The sequence below is a fragment of the Sus scrofa genome, chromosome 6 (assembly GCF_000003025.6).
Source record: "Sus scrofa isolate TJ Tabasco breed Duroc chromosome 6, Sscrofa11.1, whole genome shotgun sequence".
Classification (NCBI taxonomy): domain Eukaryota; kingdom Metazoa; phylum Chordata; class Mammalia; order Artiodactyla; family Suidae; genus Sus; species Sus scrofa.
In genome coordinates this window covers 153,874,910-153,897,470 of record NC_010448.4, presented here as the reverse complement: position 1 = coordinate 153,897,470, position 22,561 = coordinate 153,874,910, and the positions used below count along the sequence as shown (strand labels likewise).

Below are 22,561 nucleotides of genomic sequence, written 5' to 3'. Positions count from 1 at the left end.
ACCTTAGTAATACTCTAAGGTAGAGAGAATCTGAGATGACTTTTAGAGGGATTAATAACATTTTCATTTCCACTTGAAGCTAATATTACTTGCAGTTCTGATACAGTATTTCACAATCCTTTCACTATTTACCTTTGTGTTTTCAGTTAGAAAATATACCTCTCTCTAATCATGTGGACAAATGAGCCAGGCATATTTTTAATGAATAAAAATAAAACTATGACTAAACAAATATACGATTTTTCCAGATTCGTACCAATCAAACAGATGCGTATTCACAAGAGCATAAATCAACCTGAACCCCATGATCTACCAGAAGAGTACTGCCAACAACCAGGTAGCTGTGGTAAAGGAGGTAGCACTGGACTTACAGACAGAAGACCTTGGTTAAAGTCCCAATTCTGCCAGCTTGGGACATTAGCATGGTACTTAGGGTCCTGTTAAACAGAGAACCCTCTTATATAACACAGGAATATTAAATACCTACCCCACGAGGATGGTAATCAAATTACAAATGAGAAGTATGTATTAAAAAGCTCAGTAAACTGTAAAATGGCAAGGTATTATTACTATTATTCTGCATTAATTATATGGCATATTATTCTAGACGTTTTCCAAGATACTCTAAGCTATCCTCTGAGGATGAATAAAAAGCAAGAAAACTGATCTACCACTTAAATAGTAACATCACTTTCTTACAGTTAATGTTCTGACTAGATTACAAGTACGTTAATAATTATGAAATGTTTAAAATCTAATTTGAAATAATTAGAGGTTGAGAATAATTACTTTTTAGCAAAAGAGACAGGTGATAAAAACAGTATTTAAGAGAAACACTAATTATTCAGTATCAAATACTAAAGACCATAAAAATTCTCAAAATTAGCCAATGATACTTTTTCATGTAACAGAATAAATCAACTGCTAAAAACCAAAATTCTTTCATTAAAAAAACCTGAAAAAATTTAGTTCTCTAAACGATTTAACTTGCTAAATAACTTCCAAGCAGTATTCTAACTGAACATTTATTTGAGGTACTTACAGCATGCCCGAGTACTGCATGTGCTATTTCATGGCCCATAAGGAAGGAAAGCTGATGAATATCAGTCACACTATTTAAAAGCCCAGTGAAGAGAAACACTTGTCCATTCTGCATCATGAAGAAAATAATATTAACAATTAGAACACCATAAGAGGCAAGGACTTTAAATGTAACAATTAAAAATTAGACTGGGGAACACTGACTTACTGGAAGCACAAAGGCATTTATATCTGAGGAATCAACCACATGAATAACCCAATTGATCTCAGAGATCCCTGGAATATCTTTATTGCATTCAATTAAATGATGAACCACTTCTTTAACAGTCAGGTATCGGGCGTCTTTCTCAGTTAGCATGTCATTTTTAAATTCTTCCATCCACTGAAAGATTAAAAAGAAAAGTAGTCTTTAAGAGAGTGTTAGCTCTACAAAATGTTTCTTTTGCTTTAAGGAGAGTTATATGGCTACTTATTGTTGAACATTTTGATTTTTAATTATGTAAAAACCTGCATATATTAAATAACTCAATTTTTTTCAAATTTGAATTATTCATGCAAAAGCGATCTGGTTTCTTGCAAATGGAATAAATTCTAATAACTAAGATTTTTCATATGCATTGGTTGAAATAAAAATGTCATTCTTCTTTTCTAGTAGCCCATAAACAAATGAAATGCTTAAATATGATTTCTACTTTCCTATTTAAGAAAACAAAAACATTGACTAGAGAAATGAAGATTTCATGTAAGAAACTAAAATACAAAAGAAAATTACTTTCATAACATGCTAACATAAAAATGTTAAACATCTACCAAAAAAGGACACTTCATTAATTTTAAAGTGTTTATTCACATGGATTGAAAGGAAATTACTGAAATTTTAGAACTAATGGGCATAACATTTTCTCTATACCATGCCAATTAAAACTCACCACCACATGAAGACACTTTTTCTGAAGCTATATTCATGACACTCTTTCAAGTATACTTAGAAAATTAAAGATATTCTGAAAATATCAAATTTCCATAAAATGTATAATTTCTTTCACATATGAATCAGGACATTTGTCACCTTCTTCCTTGAGATGCATTAAAGATAGATGATCTTGTGGAATATGAATTTAAAAATCTTTATCTTGATTAGCATTTTTAAAAGCACAAGTCACCAATGTAAAGTGTCTAAAACAAAACCACTGAAGTACTTATAACAAACAATATATGTAATTATAGTACTTTATAATAATCCTATAAGAACATGTGTTTGAATTTTCATATCAAGCAGGTTACATTTGTAGTTTAAAAAACAAGAAAAAAGAATACATACATCTACATGCATATAATTTTTTTAAGTTTCTTAGTGATATAAATGGTAGAGGCTGCACTAATTTAATAGCAGGCCTTTCTAAATCTTAACACTTTCCTCAAACTTGCTTCCAACTAGACTATTCTAAGAAACATCTCAAATCTCTGAATAAACTCTGTATGTAAGAATTTGGTTTTATCTTTATTAAACTTTTTAGTGAAAAACCATTGTTGCTTTTGTTTTCATGGTAATTAACTCTCCGCTGACAAACTCAGAAGCCTAATTAAAGTAAAAATATATAAAGACTGATATAAAGACCTAACCAGGACAAAGCTGTCAAGTGAGGCTACATAAGACTTCAATTCAACAAACATTCATTGAACATACACAGACAGACCTTAGAGATGTTTTGAGTTTAGTTCCAGACCACCACAATAAAGTGAGGATCTCAATAAAGTAAAGCCACATGAATTTTTTGGTTTCCCAGTGCATATAAAAGGTATATTTATACTATGCAGTCTATTGTGTTCAATAGCACTGTCTAAAAAAAAATGTACATATTTAAAGAATCCTAGCTAAAAAAATGCTAACCATCATCTAAGCCTTAAGTGAGTCTTAATCTCTTTTGCAAGAGTAAAAGATCACAGATGATAGATCACTGTAACAAATGTAAAAATAATGAAAAGTTTGAACTATTTATTGCAAGAATTATCAAAATGTGACAAAGAGATATGAATTGCAGTAAGCATATGCTGTGGGAAAAATGGTGTCAACAGACTTGCTCAATGGAGGATTGCCACAAACCTCCAATTTTTAAAAATGCAGTATCTGCAAAGTGTAATAAAGCAAAGCATAATATAATGAGGTTTGTCTATATCGTATATGTGCTAAGCATAAGAGATAGAATGGTGATTTGTCCTCTAGGAACTCACTACTGGTAAAAAAATGTTTTGAGTTTATACTTTCTAAGGAGTTATAGCTTTTGAATTCCAACTTTACTTTGCATTCAAAAAATATAATCAACTGCCAAAAGTGAAGTCCGAGGGGGAAAAAAACCATCTTATTCTACTTTATTTTCAAGGTACAAAAATTCAAATTACAGATACGTGTATTCAAAAAAAATATATGCTAAGCATTACTTTGTACAGTGTGCCAGTACTTAAGATAAAATGATAAACAAAACAGACAGGGTCTCCGACCCCATGAAGCTAGTGTCGCAAGGAGACAGATCAGGAAGTAAATAATTATGCAAATAATTATGTCAGCCTAATGGTAAGTGTTTTAAAAGAAAAGTACAATATGCAAACAGAAAATAAAAGTAAGAGACCTAAGCCCAATACGGCCAAGCACTGAGCACAACTACAAGTGACTTACTCATAATTCAGTCTATGACAGATACCCCCTAGAGTCGGATGTAGCCACCCAGCCTAACCCAGTCAGGATAATCAAGGCAGGCTTTCCTGAGAAAGCAACATTCAAAGTGACATGCGTTTAGCAGGAGTTAGCTGGGTGAACGAGAGGAAAGGCATTGGAGGCAGTAGGAATACTAAGTATGCAAGGTCTGAGGCCTTTTGGAAAAAAATGCTAATTTCCCATCAGAGATTAAAATTAAAAAGTAGTTTATCTCTCCATAGTTGAGAAACTTTCCTGCTTTGAGTATTACATCAAGCAATCTAATTAAAAACAATTCTTACTACTTACTGCTTCATATTCCAGTTCTGATAAAAGTCTGAAATGTTCTTTCCCCAATAATAGTAGTTTGCTCCTTCCTGTGACTGGACTCACTTCCAGGTGAGTAAAATAAAACACTACAAAGAGCAATCCAAAACTACTCAAACCAAGGAGTAGCTTCCATTTATTCTTCCTCACACTTTCTTTAAATAGTTCCTTCTTGTTAGGAGGAAGGGCCCGCCACCATTTCCTTATGCCCCTAGAGCAAAAAGAAAAATTCAAAGTTCTGATAATAGAATCAGTACATATCACCGAAACTTAAAGCACACACCAACAGTGTTTCTGCTCAAATATCTAAATTGTTATATTCCTTTGTATAGATGGTTTTTTCAGTTTATAAAATTCTTAGCTAAATGATGGAAAATTAATCAGTTATACACAGCGATAGTTACAAATGCTAATGCTCATTGGAATTTTCTGTTATTTTAAAGGTAACTGCTAAATGAGAAGCTATTTGACTGCAACTACCACTAGTTAACATTTATTGACTGCTTACCCCATTCAGAGTACTCTTTTAATTGCTATACATGTCATCTCATTTAATCTTCCTAATAATTTTCCTTCTGTAACGGAGTTAACATTGAGAAGTTACACAACTTGCCCAAGGTCACAGAGGTCATGAGGAAAACCAAGCAAGGAAGGCAATGTGCTGTAGGGATAAACTGCCTGAATAAACATCTGAGGGGATTATGGCAGAATAAATCTGTACCTTTCACCAGCACTTCCCCGCTGCTCATCAGACATCAGACATCTGGCACAATCTGCTAGTACTTCAGCAAGGTACAAGGGAAACTATCTCAGCAATCATTTTAGAAATAAATATTGCTCAGTAGAGAAACTCCACGAACCCCTCAAGAACATGGCAAAGGAGAGGTAATAAGAGCATAAGCACTGGAGATAAGGAAATGAGAGATTTTCTAGATAACATCTGAGGGGGTCCAATTCTGCCAGGCAGCAATATAAATATACTCTCTGCTGCTTATCAGGGTCAGAGACATTTTGACAACCAGCAGCGTTTTCAGCACTGGGACAAAAATTTTTCCCCATGAGTTCATCTATGAAATTGCAACAAAAATTTAAAACATATATATCACTCTCTTGACAAAATTTATTTCATAAAATAACTTCAAGTCATTTGTTAAGTGACACATCTCATATGCCTTTAAAGTGTTTCAACCTAAAAAGACTAAACTATGAAGTATGCTTCTTTCCAATTTAAAAGTTTATGATATTCTTTGTTTAAAATGTATGAAAACAGGAGTTCCTGTCGTGGCTTAGCGGAAACAAATCTGACTAGGATCCATGAGGACACAGGTTCAATCTCTGGCCTCACTCAGTGGGTTAAGGATCTGGCGTTGCTATGAGCTGCGGTGTGGGTCGCAGATGCAGCTCATTATAACTAACTATTCGGCTATAACTCCGAATCAACCCCTAGCCTGGGAATTTCCATATGACACAGGTTCAGCCATTAAAAAAAAGACAAAAAATAAATAAAATGTATGAAAACATATCCTAAAAGAAAAGTCTAGGTGGTTTACAATTAGGAACAACAACAGAAAGTTAAAAATAAGTAATTTACAGGAATTAAAAAAAGCTCATGGCCCAAGAATTTGGGCTGAGGTGTGACAAAGATTTTCTCCTCCACCAAACTCTACTCAAGACTCCCCTGACCTCTTTTTCAAGTACGCCTTGACTGCTGGACTCCTGGGTTCATAACCTGCATGGTTCAATTTTAGCAAGAATTCTGCTAGGTCGATTCGGCCAGCATCTCCCATCCTCTATATCTGATCACTCTTGACAGCTAATCTGTTCCTTATCACTCATTATCCCCAGGGTGGTCTGATCACCTTCTGCCTTCAGGGAGAACCCTGGTAGGTCAGCTTAGGTAGAATCTCCCTTGCTCCTGATTTTTCCTCTCTGTAATCTTCCCTCCACCAAGCCTCACCCTGCCTGCCAGCCCATGCTGTATTCAGAACTGACTTTGATTCTTTACTGAGGTCTCTCTTGTCCTACTGCAAAAGTTCTGAATAAAATCTGTTTTTACTGCTGTTTTTCACTGTTTTACTAGTTTAACTAGTTCACCCTTCTTTGACAATCGTTACTTAAATTCCAGTTAAATTTGCTGCATATTTTCTCAGTGCCAGTGCCTAATCATAAAGAACACAATCAGGTTCTTGATTTTTCAGAAAAAGAAAATTGGGTTGGTTAGTATGGAAGTAAGAAGGCACTTCATTGTTATCAAACATAAGAAAGCTTTATGAGGAAACAACGCTTAACTTTACCTTTCTTAAATATTCATAGAGCAAAAAAGAGAAAACAGGCTTAATTATGAAAGGGAGGTTTAAATAAAATATGAAGTATTATTTAGCTGCAAAAACATTATTATAAAGGCTCACCAAGGGAAAATAAAGATTTGCTAGAAACAGAATAGAAAAATAAATAAATACTAATTAAGAGTTACCTTGGCTAGGAATGAGCCCTTTCTTAAGCAAAGTTTTTCGATTTATGACCCACTGCCTCAAATTCCATGAACTAAAGTTTCTAAGTACTTTCTTACATATGAGCTATAAGAAACATTTCTGATTCTTGTAATCATAAATAAGATATTTTCAATAGTGTCTACACAAGATATATGAGAAGAGGAGTTCCCGTCGTGGCGCAGTGGTTAACGAATCTGACTAGGAACCATGAGGTTGCGGGTTCGGTCCCTGCCCTTGCTCAGTGGATTAAGGATCCGGCGTTGCCGTGAGCTGTGGTGTACGTTGCAGATGCCGCTCAGATCCCGCGTTGCTGTGGCTCTGGCGTAGGCCGGTGGCTAAGCTCCGATTCAACCACTAGCCTGGGAACCTCCATATGCCGCGGGAGCGGCCCAAGAAATAGCAAAAAGACAAAAATAAATAAATAAATAATGCTAGGGAGAAGATTTTGAAAAAAAAAAAAAAGATATATGAGAATAATTTTTTAAAAATCACATTTCTGTACTATATGTGGTAAATGATTTCAAGATTATTAAACCATACATAACAAAACTAGGTAGAACTAATGGTTTAGAAACTTAATTCTGAGCTAAATTATGGGAGAAAAATCTAGTAAGTTTTCTTTAAAAGTGTATTTTCACTGATATTTTTAAATATAAGTTTATTTTTCACAAAGCATTTTACCTGCCCACAATGATTGCAAGTAGTTTCTGCACTGGTTTAAGAATCATTAACAAGAGAGGAACTGGAGCAGCGTGAAACCGCGGAGAAGTGTGGAAACTCCTTACGTCTCTTGTGGGTAAACAGTTTAGAAGGCGAGATACTGAAGGAGTAGGAACTACTGGAACACCTTTCATCCTTAGCTGTCTTGAAAAAGAGTCATTCCATGCAGGTCGTTTGCGGGTAATCATCCAAATTCCCTTACTTCTGGTGTCCAAGAGGCATCCTGCTCTTCTGTCAATAAAAGTCCGATAGAAATCAAAGTTTTCAGGCAGAAAAGCCAATCGATCACCCTGATTAATTCTCAGGCCTTGAGATTTATTCACTATATGGTTAATTTTCACTTGATGACAGTCCAGTAGGGTTATAGCTAGTGTGTTACATTTTCTCCAGTTGGTCAGTAAATTAAATTGGAAGAAAACACAGTTTCTAGCAGCAGACTGCAGTCCACAGAGGAAGCTCATCTTTGTTACGCTTGATTATCTGCAACACAAAATATAAACTATAAATATCTAAGCAAAACACTTTATTTACCAAACTGGGAAAAAACACCTACAAAAACGCTGTTCTTCCTTTAGCACATCTCTAAATTACCTTGGGTTTCCACTTACTACCCTTGTAGCAACGCCTCTTTGCAATAAAAACCAAAGAAGTTTTACTTTACTTTTTTTTACTCAACAACATGTACTTTGAAAACTTGGATTTTTTTTTCTTCTTTCCAGCTTTCGTTTTTAGTTGGGGGAGTCTATTTTTATTTTAACAGCTAAATTATCTGGGGAATAAGAAATGGATTAAACAGAAACAGCATTAAGTTTCAGTAATTGGCAGTAATGGGGGAAAGAGTATTTAAGGGAACAGTAAAATCTGACAAAATGTATTTTTTTAAAATAAAAACTTTGTTCCTTCCAAATATAATACTGGCACTTCTGATTTGGGGCAAGATGGAGTAAGAGGGACCTTGCTTAGTCACACGACAAAAACAACTGAAAAACAGAATATGAAGACCTAAATAGACATTTTCCCAAAGATACACAGATGGCCAACAGACACATGAAAAGATGCTCAACATGGTTAATTATTAGAGAAAAGGAAGTCAAAACCATAATAAGGTACCACCCCACCATCCCACAGTGGTCTGGATGGCTATCATCGAAAAGTCTACAAATAGGAAGTTCCCTCTGTAGCATATATATATATATATACACACATACACACATTAAGAAAACTGAATCACTTTGCTATACATGAAACTAACAGAATATTTTTAATCAACCATACTTCAATTTAAAAATAAAACAGCAAGTACAACAATGGTTTTGACATTCTGGACCTTAGGCAATGAAGAACAGTCATCCCTGAGAGGTGGGAAACAGGTAAGGCGAGCACTACGGCTGCCCCAGCTTGCTACTACCTGGAGAGAGCTTCCAGGCCACTATGCCAAAAAGAGAAAACTAGCACAGCCCAGGTTCCCCTAAATCAAAGAGATGAAGCTGGGAATTCAAGTAGACCACAGTGGCAAGAGCTCAGAGCAGAGGACAGGTGGAAGGAGAGTTGCACAGAGAAACAACTCCAGAGATGTGCAGAAAACCCACCTCTGGTATTGAGCTAAATCGTGATCAGGGCAAACGTGTCTAAGATTACTCCTGAAGCTGAGAAAGAACACCTTCGATGCAGGTCAGGAACAATGTGCAGGGCTCACACAGTGCAGCGTAGAGCGCCTGCTTCCACCCTTCAATGGGAAAACCTTTTAATTCACAGGGCACTGGATAGAGCACTCAGAGGGTTCTGCCTCAACATTAGGGAAAAATGAGTCCTAGATTAAAAGCTTCTCTAATCCTACCTAACAAAGATTAAAAGCAACACTCAGAAAGATCAAATTGTTTCTAAGTAACTTAAGCACATTCTAGAAAAAAAGCTCAAGAACATGTATAAGAATATAAAAATACCTACCACATAACAAAGTACAATTTATAACTTAAAATTTCTAGGCATGCAAGAAGCAGGATAGTGATCCACGCTTATGAGAAACATCCATCATTATAAACTAACTCCTAAATAATATGTGTGATCCATGATTATGAGAAACATCAATCATTACAAACTAACTCCTAAATAACACAGGAGACAGTATTAGCAGACAAGGTATAGTGAATAGTTGAACAGTTATTATATTGCATATTTTTAAGAAGTTAAAGGAAAGTCTGAGCATGTTATATAGTGACATGGAATATATTTTTTCAAAAGGGCTTCACTAAACTTCTATATAAGAAAACTACAATGTCTTAGATGAAAATTACACTGGATGAGACTAGCACTAGTACCAGATTAGACATTGCAGAAATAAAGACTTTGAACTTGAGAAATCAATAAATACCATCCAATATGAAATGCACAGAGAAAACAGCCTTTAAAAAATGCATAGAGCAGAGCTCCCCTGTAGTGTAGTGAGTTAATGATCTGGCTTGTCCCTGAGAAGGCACAGGTTTGATCCCCAGCCCAGCGCAGTGGGTTAAGGATCCTGTGTTGCTGCAGGTGTAGCACAGGTCACAGTTCCAGCTAGGATTCCATTCCATATGGAACCCAGAAGTTCCATATGGCACGGGTGCAGTCGAAAAAGAAAAAAAAAAATGCAGACTATTAATGACATGTGGGATAATTCAAGTGACCTAATATATACGCAATTGGATCCTAAAAGAAAAAAAAAAAACTTGAAAAAATAATGACCAAAATTTTTCCAAATCTGATAAAACCTGTAAACCCACAAATTTAAGAAGTTTAACAAATCATATCTTCAGGAAACACAAAGGAAACCACTCCAAGGTATATCAAATTTCTCAAAAACCAATGAAAGAGAAAATCTTAAACCTGACACCTTAGATTAAATGGATACATTCCTTGAAAGATACAAATTATCAGAGCTTACTCAAGTAGACATAAACTGAATAGCACTATACCCAATCTTTGAAAGTGAATCTGTAGTTAAAAACCTTCCCACAAGGAAGGCTTCAGAACCAAAAGACTTCACTGGGGAATTCTACCCAACATTTAAAGAAGAATTATTAATAACTCTACACAAACCCTTCTGGGAAATTAAAAAGGAATAGTTTGCAATTCATTTCATAAGACCTGCATTACCTCGAAGCCAAAGACAGATTCAAAAAAAAAAAAAAAAAAAACTACAAGAAGACTATAGAGTAGTATCTCTCATGAACATCAATACAAAAAAATCTTCATAATATTTTAGGAAATCTAATTCAATATATTAAAAAGACAACACATCATGACAGAGTTAGGTTTGTCCCAGGAATGCAAAGTTGAATCAAAATTCATAAACTAATCAATGTAACTCACCCTAAAAGTGAATTACCTCAAAAAAGAGAACACAACATGATCAGCACAAAAGACACAAAAAAATTTTTGATAAAATCCAACATCCATCCCCGATTTAAAAACTCTCAGTAAACTAGTACGTCTACAGAAACCTGTAGCCAGCAGCATATTTACTGATGAAAGACTATACTTTCCTCCTGAGATCAGGACCAAGAAAAGGATGTCTGCTCCCACTACTTCTATTCAACATTTTACTGGAGATTATAGTCAATGCAATAGAATTAAATAAACGCATATATGACTAAAGAAATAAATGGCATTCGGACAAGAAATAAAGAAGTAAAAGGGTCTTTACTCCTAGGTAACATGATTGTATATTGATAAAATCCAAAAAAATCTACCAAAAAAAAAAAAAAACCCTTAGAATGAGTGTAATGTGGCAGAATACAAGAGCAATACACAAAAACAATTTGATTTCTGTATTAGCCAATGATAGAAGTCAGACCCATACACAGGAAAAAAAAAAAAAGCACAGGAAAAACACTACTCCCCTCCCAAAAACATACTCCATGATTCCAGCTCTATAATATAAACTACAGAAAATGCAAACTAATTTATAGTTATGGAGAAATCAGAGGATAGAGAGGTAAATATAAGAGATTACAAAGTTTGAGGGACAAGTAAAATATTCACTACTGTGACTGTGGAGTTGTTTTCACAGATATACACCTACGACAAAACATATGTACAGTTTAAGTGTGTCCAATTTATTGTATATCAACTATACATTATGCTATTTTTAAGATTATACTAAAATGAGACAACTTAACGTAATTTCTGAACTTAGGTTAGATCCTAGTGTGAAAGAAAAAAATTAGCTTTAGAAGACAACTGGGACTAGTGTAATAATTTGAATATGAATTTGCCTTTAGGTTATAGGTTATCACTTATTTTATTAAACGATATGATGTGGTTATGTACGTTAATATCTTACACATGAAATACCTGCTGAACTCTTCATGATGAATAAAACTTTCAAATTTTATAATAAAAGTATATACACATAGTACATAAATACAGTAAAATGTTAATCTTTGTACCCACGTGGTGGTTCTATATGTGCTCATTAAACATTTTTTCTGTTTTCTGAGTATTTCAAAAGCTTCATAATAAAGGGGGCAAATACATAAACCTAACGCAACCTCGACTAATACAATATTACCTGGAAAGATGCTTCAGAACATCAGTTTTCACAAATAGTATTATTTATACATCAAACTATTTGAAAATTACTCAATTTTTAATATACTTTATAATTCTGCCCTTGCATTTTTAATGTATAATGTGAATAAAGGACGTGCTAAGTAAACATTAACTCTTAGTTAACCCTTTTAAAATTACTGCCAAGTTTAAATCAGTACAGTCCAAGCTGATATCTAACAGTTGACTTTATTAACAAGATACTTTCTAGTTTTCTTTTCCTTTCTTGAACACAGCTGAAAAGTGATAAAATATTTTAAGCCTGGAAATCATTTTAAAATTAGTATTTGAGCAGCCAGTAAGACTTTTTCATTGGCTGGGTGGCATGTGAGTTACAGAAGCAGCATAAAATTCAATCCTTGACTGCAAGCTGAGTGGGGAAAAAAAAGCACTTTAGTAAGACTATTAGGGGATACTAAAATACAGTTTCTCATTAACTGCTAAGTACTATGAAATTTTAAAAATTAAAGGTTATCCATGAATAGCAGAATAGTTCAGAAAGGCAATTACTATTTTTTTTATGGCATTTGGGCAAATGTAGAAAAAAAAATTTGTTTTTTTTAAATGAATAGCAGAATAGTTCAGAAAGGCAATTACTATTTTTTTAGGGCATTTGGGCAAATGTAGAAAAAAAAATTTGTTTTTTTTAAGAGCCACACCTGTGGCTATGGAAGTTGCCAGGCTAGAGGTCCAATTAGAGCTGTAGCTGCTGGCCTACACCACAGCTCACAGCAACACAGGATCCTTAACCCACTGGGTGAGACCAGGGATCAAGCCCTCATTCTCATGGAACCCTAGTCGGGTTCATTACCACTGAGCCACGATGGGCCCTCCAGAAGAAAAACTGTTTAAAGATTTATTTCAAATAGGAAAGTGTACTTAAGGCAAATATAGAATGTCTTCTACTAGAAGTCAAAACTGTACAAATGACACACATACACTCTTTCACTGAAGTAAACAAGCTTTGGACACTTATCCAACCACACTCCCTTTTCATAAGTGCACTCCACAGCCTCAATTTAGAGGATAGGCCTAGACTGCAATGTTTACGCCTACTGACACACAGACTCCATTCAGTTTTTGATCTCTGAATTACATTATTCACTCATTCACTAAATATTCCACCAGTGCCTATACTACACACCATACCACAGAAACCAAGAGACTAAAATCTCTGCCCAATTTGCAAAAATAGCAATACTAAATTATGCTAGCATACATATACAAATATAGGTAAATCTAAAGGAATATTCACCAAACCATTCGCAGTGGTTATTTTGGGTGGCAGGATGACAGCTTTAAGGGATTTAGTATTTCCATCTTATATATTTCTATGCTGTTTAAATTTTTACAGGATGTGTTCTTACTTTTGTAAGCCCCAAACCAATAAAGGCAACTATATTTGTAATTTCCATTGGTTTCCATAAGATTCAATAAATGCCTGCATAATGTAGACCAGGCCCCTCAAAATAATAACACCTCCCACTCCTCCTTCACCCATTTCTAAGCTCCAGACTCACTGATTTACTTACACCTCTCAGAGAAGGAAAGCTCCATCTCTGTCTGTGCACAACTATTTACACTGCTTATCTCCGCTCATATGACAAGCAAACTCCTGCTCATCCCTCATGGCTTATGCATTATTTTTAAAAAGTATACTGACACAGAAGGTAGAAGCAGAAGCCCCAAACACTATATGTATTACGTATGTAAGTAAAAATCTTTTCATTTATACCATCAACAAGTGTCAGTGAGAACAGAAATAGTGCCTGATATTTTGTAATCCCTGCTTTATCCTTAAGAAAGGGTAAAGAATGGGAGAAAAAATATATTTATACATCTTCAAAGAGCCAATCACTCGACTACACAGAGCAAGAGAGAACCAGGCCTGACACATCCTCTTCAAAGAACTGGAGGTCAACAAACATAGCTGGCAGACTTCTAGGATGACTAAATTAATAATGTGAGAAAATTAAATAATTTGGATTGTTAGCCTTTAAGAACATTTCAGATCCCTAATTCTTTAAGTACCATCTCAGAGTGAGCAAGTACGGCACTCACTGGCACTCACAGCTGAAGCCTGGAAGACAGTTTTAACAACTCTGCTGAAAATGACTATTTTTTTCTCTGGTTTCTATGGAAACAGCTGTCAGATTGGCAAAAATGGGACATGTGCTTTTAAATAATCATTCAAGCAAAGTACACACATGATGGAAGGCTTAAAAATAATAATAATAATAAACTGGAAGGCAACAAACAGACTTGGTTCTTAAGCTTCCAAATGTCAGAGGGCACCCAGACACCATGGCTGAGGATGAGGGATATGACCTTATAGAGAGGAGTACATAGCACTGGTTGGAGTCACCACAGCTGATCAATCCATGAATTCCCAATGAAGTATTTTCATCTCCCTGGATTAAAATTTCTCATTGACGACTGCATGGCACAACACAACTGTTGCTCCACTTTACCCAGGCAAGTGACAACATTTAAAGCGCATAAAAAAAGTTTTTTGTAGACGAGTTCATGAAAGAATTATTTAAATTTCCTGCAACTGTTTAGACAGGGAATTTTCTATCTTTCCTTGTAGGGTTTAAGCAGGAAAACTTTTCTCTACTTTTAAGAGGGAGGAGGTAAAAGAGAGCGACTAAGTCTCATGATGCCTTAAGGGGTTGGAAGCGGTTTTCCCTGGGTGAAGGTGTCACTGTCAGGCGCAAGATACTGCGTTAATACAAAACACAACTTTCAAAAGGGGCCGCTAATAAGGAACGGCTGGGAGGAGACGGAGGTAGTCTTGCCTGAAAATGCAGCCACCTGCCAACTTACAACCCCGGAGCAGCCTGGGGTCCGGCACTTCACCCCAAGAGGGGACCCGGCGGGAGCATGAGGCTTTACTCCTACCGGCTCTTTCACACTCGCCCTTCCCTCCACTCCCACCCCGGCACCCCGCGTCCCTCCCGCACCCCAGGCCTCGCCACCCCAACCCCGCATTCCGGGTCCCGGCTCCTCACCCCAGCGCCCCTTCAAGGATCTCCGCACCCCAACTCCCGTACTCGGCCCCCTCCCCTGGGCCCGGCCAAACTCGTAAAGACGAGGCAAAGGCGTCCCCACCAGGACAGACCGTAGCAGGCGCCAAAGCAAGGACTCCGCCGACCCGACCTAGGCGCAGGCGCACACCCCACCGAAGAGGCCCCGCCCCTTCACTTCCTGCCCTGGGATCAGACCTGAGCCCCGCTTGCTCCGCCCACACCGGGCAGTCAATACACCCGCCCAGAGTCGTCCTCTCCGCGGGCTCGGGATCAGGCCTGAACTGTGGCGCTCTAGTGCCTCCGCGTGGTCGGCGGGGGGACATGGCCCTGGGCTGGATTGCTGGCCTAGAACCATCTTGACTTACTCGTGTCTTGGAAGCTGACCTGGTCCTGGAAAGGGTGATCCAGGCAACGCTGTGCCCGCTGTAGGTTCCAAGGCAGTGCTGGCCAAAAGGAAGGGCTGCCAAAAGCTACGGTGTATTGGTTCTGAAGTTGCACTAATAGTTGTCATCTCTGGAGCCAGAGAACTCTCTACTTTCACGAGACACGTTTTAAGGAACACTAAGGAACATTAAGGAACTAAGGAACATTAAGGAACCTGAAGCATCCGGAAGTCAGTTGAAAGTAGCCGGCCCCAAAACAATGTGTGTAGTGCTCTTCATCGCAGCCAAAAAAAAAAAAAGAGAGAGAGAGCACGAGGCGCATACTAAGTGCTAGGGATACAGCAGAGAATAATAAGACAGAGAACTTACTTTCATGAAGCTTGTAATCACGTGAGGAAAGAAACCAACAAGTACATAAATAGGATATCAGAGAGCGGTATGATCCTGTAATTCCAAAATTAGTTTGTTATATTTATATTCTGTGCACCATGAAGAACATCTTGAAGAATGTAAACACTATGGACAATTTTAGGTATCACTTTAAGAGGGTTTTTAAGCAATTTTTCTCTCTTATCCTGCTTGTCTCTATTTTGTAATGTGCCTTTTGTTCTGGGGGAACTATCCTGGTAGATCCCTGACTACAGGCTCCCTAAAAACTGAAGTGACATTTCCCTGAATCTTCATGGGTTTTTCTCCCACCCTCTGAAGAGCACGTCTTACCAAGATTTCCAATGTATTAGGCACCTCTTGCTCATCCTGCCTGTTGGCATGATGCCATCAGTGTAACAGGTGTGCTGTTCTGGGGGATGCTCAGTCGTTTTGGGCTGTGCTAGGGTGGATCACAGAGGTGACACAATGCATTGATCAAGGCTGCTACATGGTTAGGTCTGCCACAGTCAAAGCCATTCTCCTGGTTTCTGAAGGGGCCAGTTGGGCAAACTAAATAGAAATATGATGGGACAACCTTTTAAAGAACCTAAAGAGGTTTTCATGGTAGCATTAACTCCACCATCACCTCTGCATTGCCTTGGGCGAAATATCGGTTTTGACTTATTGACCTGGTAGGGAAAGGACAGTTTCAGAGGCTTTCGTTGGTGTTCCCCATATGAGAACTCAAGGCCAAGGACCTAATGTGGAGCTTGCTCCAGCTGCCCAGTACATACTCTCAATTACGCACTCCTCAGAGTCTGGGGAAACGACCCCTGGAAGGAAATACCTTCGCAACCCCCTGTGGATCAAGCCCCCTACGCTGCCCCTTTGACCTTATCAGCTGTTCTAGTAATTATAGCTTCCAGGTGCTTAAAACCACCACCTGGCTTCTATTACTTCAGGCTGCTATCCTCTGGCCCATGATCATCAAGCCCAGCTCTGTGGTTCCTTCTCTTAGCCCCCCTCTGAACTTCTTAGTGATGCTGGTACGCCTCTCACCAGTGCATTCCTTGTGTTGTCTTTGTAGATGATCTGTCCTTTGGGCTTCTCATGGAACATAACCTTCATTCTGGTCTCCCGGCTCCACAAAATATGTCATTCCAGCAAGCCCACTTCCCTTGGGCTTTCCTTTCCTTCTAGGGTCTGCCAGTGCAATGCAGAGGCCTTCCTCTCTGGAGATTTCTCTAGAATGAAGACAGCTGCCTCGTTCAGGAAATACATCTTCTCCCCAGGAATAGCACGCATGCAATGACCAATTAATCCGGGGGTGCAAAGGCCTGATCTTTGTGTGTCCATTGAGGACAACCCTGCAGGGCCATCCCAGCTCCAGAGCTCTCCATCGGGTGGTGAAGAAGCCCCACTTCACCCTCTGCCCAGTCCTCTTTCCCTTCCTCCCTTATTGTTGGCCCTGCGGACACCCCTGCCCACCCCCAGCAACTCTGTGGCAAAGTCCTCTCTCAGAGTCTGTTTCCAGGGAACCCAACTTAAGGCCACTCAGTTTTCTCTGGAAGTGGCATTTGCTTTGATACAGGAAGACTTTCATTCTCACCTCCTGGAGAAGTGCCGGAAACCGAATACTGAGTTAAAGGAGAGTAACTCACAAGAATTATGAGGCATGACTTGTTTTAGAACTAAGTGTAGACAGAAGTTCAACAGACAATAGTACGTATGCTCTGCTAATCTAGATTTGGGTTGAGAGCCAGGTGAGATGGGCACACGATTTGACTAAGGTCACATATTTGAGAGGCTGCAAGGAATGGGCAGTACCTTGACTAAAGTGGTCTTTGCTTTTTCTTGAATAAGTGTGAGCGATGACTACTCCAGATGCTGGGTCTGGCTGGCTCTGCATCTGAAATCCCCCCAGTGTAGACAACTGCCACATCTCCATTTGCCTATTCCACTCCAACAAACATTAGCTCAGTATTTTCTTCTACCATGTTTGACTTCTTTACCTTCTTCTCCTGCCATCCCAGCCCTTCTTTCCACAAACATGAACAGATGTGTCATTTCATTTTTTTTAATTTTTGAATTTTCATTTTTTAGCTTGTTAGCGCTGCCCTTGAGCCATATGGAAGTTCCCAGGCTAGAGTTCGAACTGGAGCTACACCTGCCAGCCTACACCACAGCCAGAGCAACATGGGATCAGAACCTCGTCTTCGACCTACATCACAGCTCACGATGACACCAGATCCCCCACCCACTGAGCGAGGCCAGGGTTCAAACCCACATATACATCCTCAGGGATACTAGTCAGATACGTTTCTGCGGCACCACTAGGAGAGTTCCTTTTTTTTTTTTTTTTTTTTTTTTTTTTTTTTCCCCTGGCCTGAAGAGAGTGGTCACACCGAATTCCAGGGTGCTATTTTTATAAATTTCCACCCGGATTGTCATTGAGCCAGCTAGCTTTCTGACTGGTCTCCCTGCCTCTGTCTCATTCCCCTTATAGAAACAGAAGCTACCTTTACCACTTCATGAAGCTGGGTGCTGAGAGGATTCCAGCTAAAGAGGATTCCAAGAAGAAGCCTTAGATGCATCCTTGCTCACTCTCTGGAGATAAGAGCTCCAGTGGAGTACTTTTTAAAGAGTCAGGTAAACTATCACTTCTTTATTATGCAAGTAAATTGTTAATAGCACAGAAAATTTAAAAAAAAAGGTACCATTGACCTCATTACCCAAAGATAATCACTGTTATTTTGATATGTTAACCCTCTTGAAATGCAAAATAGTTACTTTAAATATTTAAAGATTTGATAGATAAAACATTTCTTAAAGTTGTTTTAATGTGCATTCCTTGGATTCCTAACAGTGTAAACACTTTTTCATGCTTATATACTCTTTTATTTCTTTAGCAAATTGTCTGTTCATACCTCAACCATTTTTCTTTCTTTATTTATTTTTTTAGGGCCACACCCACGGCATATGGAGGTTTCCAGGCTAGGGGTTGAATTGGAGCTTATAGCAAGTGGCCTACACCACAGCCACAGCAACTCAGGATCTGAGCCACATCTGCCACCTACACTACACCTCACAGCAACTCTGGATCCTTAATCCACTGAGCAAGGCCAGGGATCAAACCCAAAACCTCATGGTTACTAGTCGGATTCATCTCCACTGTGCCACAATGGGAACTCCCCTATTTTTCTATAAAACATTTATTTTTATCATATTGACTTGTAAAAATATTTTATGTATCGTCATCCATGTAGCAATCTTTTCCCCAGCTTGACATTTGTCTTTCAATTTTGTTTGCGTATATACATAATTTTAAAACTTTTGACATAGACGAAATTTTGATATAGACAGAAAAGATCTTACATCTTTTCATTGGGGTTTTTCCCTTTGAGGTCATGTTTACAGTCTGTCTCAATTCCAAGATCGTATATTTACCAATATTTTCCTCTAGCGTTTAATGACTTTGTTCTTTCTTAAGTGTTTAGTCTATTAGGGATTTATTTTGGTATAAAGTAGGACAGGAAAATATAACCTAAAATATTTTCTGAGTAGGCCAGTGGAGCTTTTACAAAAAAACAAGTGTATATGCTCTTGCCTTGACAAGGACCACTGAGACAAACTGCTGTCCCCAAAATTTATTGAATAGCCAATCCTTTCCTGACTCAGTTGGAATGTGTTTTGTTTTGTACTAAATTATCCCACTAAGTACTCATATCTGTTTCCAGACTTTCTCTTTCTTTCCTTTGTCTGTTCTGGCAATAGTATATGATTCCAATTATGTATTATAACTTTAAAATATAGCTTTTATTTTCAAGTATTTTCTGGCTCTTCTTACACATTTGACCTTTTTTTTTTTTTTTTTTTTTTTTGGCTGGCTGCCCCTGCAGCATGTGGAAGTTCCTGAGCCAGGGATTGAATATGAGCTGCAGCTGCAAGCTACACCACAGCTGCAGCAATACCCCACTGTGCCGCAGCAGGAACTCCACGTTTGACCTTTAAGATGAACTTTAGAACATTTTTCAAGTCCTCCCCACCAAAAGTGCATTGAGATTTTGATTTTGTTATTGCTGTTGTTTCTAAACTTAGATTTATTTTGAGGAAATATATGTGTTTGCAGTGTTGACTCTCAATCTAGGAAACTGACATGTGTCTCCATTTATCCAGGTCTTTCTTTTATGTCGCTTTATAAAGCTTTACAGTTTTCTTGGGTCAAAGCAGCATATTTTTTAAAGGAGCTATAAACTTTGACTTATCTTAAAATTACAGAATCTCAGAAATGGAAGGGACTTAAAAATCATCTTATCACCCCACTCAATCTGTTGCTGAGTTTGCCTCTCAGCCAAAGATATGGAGTGTAAATTTTGGAGGGTTTTTTTTTTTTTGCATGATAACATCCTATTATATGTATTCTCTGTGACTTCCAGTTTATCACTGTCTTGGAGAAATTTCTGTATCGAATGCAATGATCAACTTAATCCATTTCAATCACGACATGGTGTTCTGTGGAAATGATATTGCATCATTTATTATTCCCCTGATGTGGACATTTAAACTATTTTGTTTTGCTCTTACGAATAACTCAGCTTACAACCTTGTGCCCTAACTAAAACCAAAGTCCCCCTAAATTCTTGGACACACAACTGGTGTCTGCTAAGTCCCCCCACTTCAAAATCACCACCAGGTGGCACAATGCCTATTCAAGAAAGGCTTTTCTTTGGCTTTCCACCCTCCTTCAGTTCTGTTCGAACAAATATTTATTGAATGTGTGTTGTATAATAAGCAGTGGAATGTGCAAACCCTATTTTCAACACAATAAACAAGTTCATTACTTCAAAAAATAGTTATGGAGTGAACGCTATGTACCAGGCACTGTGTAGGTCTGAGGGTTCCAGGGAAAATGAACAATCCCTAGCTATTTTTCTGAACTCCAACAACCCCCTAAGTAAAAGAGGGGCCATTACAACATGGTACCCATTTATATCTCAGCACTGGATAGTTCTTTTTTTTTTTTTTTTTTTTGTCTTTTCGCTATTTCTTTGGGCCGCTCCCGTGGCATATGGAGGTTCCCAGGCTAGGGGTCGAATCGGAGCTGGAGCCACTGGCCTACGCCGGAGCCAATGGCCTTCGCCAGGGCCACAGCAACGTGGGATCCGAGCCGCGTCTGGGACCTACACCACAGCTCATGGCAATGCCGGATCGTTAACCCACTGAGCAAGGGCAGGGACCGAACCCGCAACCTCATGGTTCCTAGTCGGATTCGTTAACCACTGCGCCATGACGGGAACTCCCAGCACTGGATAATTCTTGACCCATTGGATCAATAGACCAGGCATCAGATTCCCAAATAATTAGGATAATTCTTTCAATTTGTTGTGAGATGTCCATGTTTACATTCCCATGCTCTTGCACATCCTGTTCTTTCTGTGTAAAATGTTGTCTAATTTGGGATTCCCTCAGAAGGATACCCTGATACAAGGAATCAAATTCAAGTAATTTATTTACAAGATGATCCCAGGAAGCATCAGCTGAGAGGCAGAAAATTGAGAAAATTGAGACGGGGAAGGGAAGGAAGCCAATAAATGATGCATTAACTAGTTATTAATGGGGTCAAATGGAGTGGAGTCCCTCTGATGAGTGTGGGGAGACTGTAACACAGAGATTTTTCTCAACTGGAGGATGAAGTTGCTTGGCTATGTATCTACCACCTCCAGCCAGTCATTGGTTGAGGGCTGTCCTGGGAGATATGAGCTTGCTGGCAGTTCCGGCCTCTTGCATATGCTCCTGGGGGTCCAGAAGCCTCAAGCCGAAGGAGGTCATTCAGATCCTAGTTGTTGCAAGTAGAACCAGCATGTGCAGAAATATGGGCCAGGCACCAACATCCAGGGAGATGTGAGTGGGTACCACTGGCACCTGCTAAAAATGCCTTTTCTACTATCTCCTGGCTAATTCATTCTTCAAAACACATAGCAGAAATCACCTACTCTGGCAAGGCCTGCTTGCATCTGCAGCAGGCCCGGTGAGTTGCCCAGCTTTTCTGTCTATCAGGAGCATGTTGTGCTTATGTCATTCCTGCTAAGAGATTGTAAATAGTGGCTCTGAGACCCAGGTTGGCTCCTGACTCCAAATCCCAGGATGAAACCACTGATATGCTCCCATACAAATGAGCCCTTTGGCCTGTAGATGTATGACTTCAATCTGTGTTTCTGTCTTCATATCACCATCTTCTCTCTCTCTCTCTCTCTCTCTATATATATATATATATATATATATATATGCTTTTTAGGGCCACACCCTCTGCACATGGAGGTTCCCAGGCTAGGGGTTGAATTGGAGCTGCCAGCCACAGCCACAGCAACGCAGGATCCCAGCTGCATCTATGATCTACACCACAGATCACAGCAATGCCGGATCCTTAACCCACCGAGCAAAGCCAAGGATTGAACCTGCAACCTCATGGTTCCTAGTTGGATTCGTTTCTGCTGCGCCACGATGCAAACTCCTCTGTATTTCTGTGCCCCCTCTTCTTACAAGGACACCAGCCATTGGACTTAGGGCCCACCCTAAGTCAAGATGCTCTCTCAAGATCCTTAGCTTAGTTAACATCTACAAAAACTATTTCCAATGTAAGTTTAAGGAGAAGGAGTTTCTGTGGTGATGCAGCAGAAACAAACCCAACTAGTATCTGTGAGGATATGAATACAATCCCTGGCTTCCCTCAGTGGGTCAAGGACCTGGTGTTGCCCTGAGCTGTGGTGTAGGTCGCAGACATAGCTCGGATCCTGCATATCTATGGCTGTGGTATAGGCTGGCAGCTGCAGCTCTAATTCAACCCTAACCTGGGAAATTCCATATGCTGTGAGTACGGTTCTAAAAAGCAAAAATAAATCCTCAATTCTCTAAAAAAAAAAA

The 22,561-nt window shown here is 38.6% G+C and overlaps 1 protein-coding gene across 5 annotated transcripts in view; it reads right to left on the bottom strand.

Annotated features, from left to right (window-relative positions):
* Window positions 1-15,073, bottom strand: part of OMA1 (OMA1 zinc metallopeptidase) — a 68,063-nt gene extending 52,990 nt beyond the window's left edge. The window contains exons 1-5 of one of the 5 annotated variants that reach the window (XR_002345172.1): window positions 14,871-15,025; window positions 7,234-7,752; window positions 4,043-4,271; window positions 1,250-1,423; window positions 1,043-1,150 (exon numbers count right to left, since the gene is read on the bottom strand). Coding sequence is in view for 4 of the 5 variants with exons in the window: in XM_003356445.4 (XP_003356493.1) it covers window positions 1,043-1,150; window positions 1,250-1,423; window positions 4,043-4,271; window positions 7,234-7,733 (1,011 nt within the window). In the remaining variant the exon portion in view is untranslated. Of the gene's footprint in view, window positions 1-1,042; window positions 1,151-1,249; window positions 1,424-4,042; window positions 4,272-7,233; window positions 7,753-14,870 lie in introns of all 5 variants that reach the window. The other 4 variants (XM_003356445.4, XM_013999356.2, XM_005665385.3 and 1 more) reach the window with 4 other exon arrangements.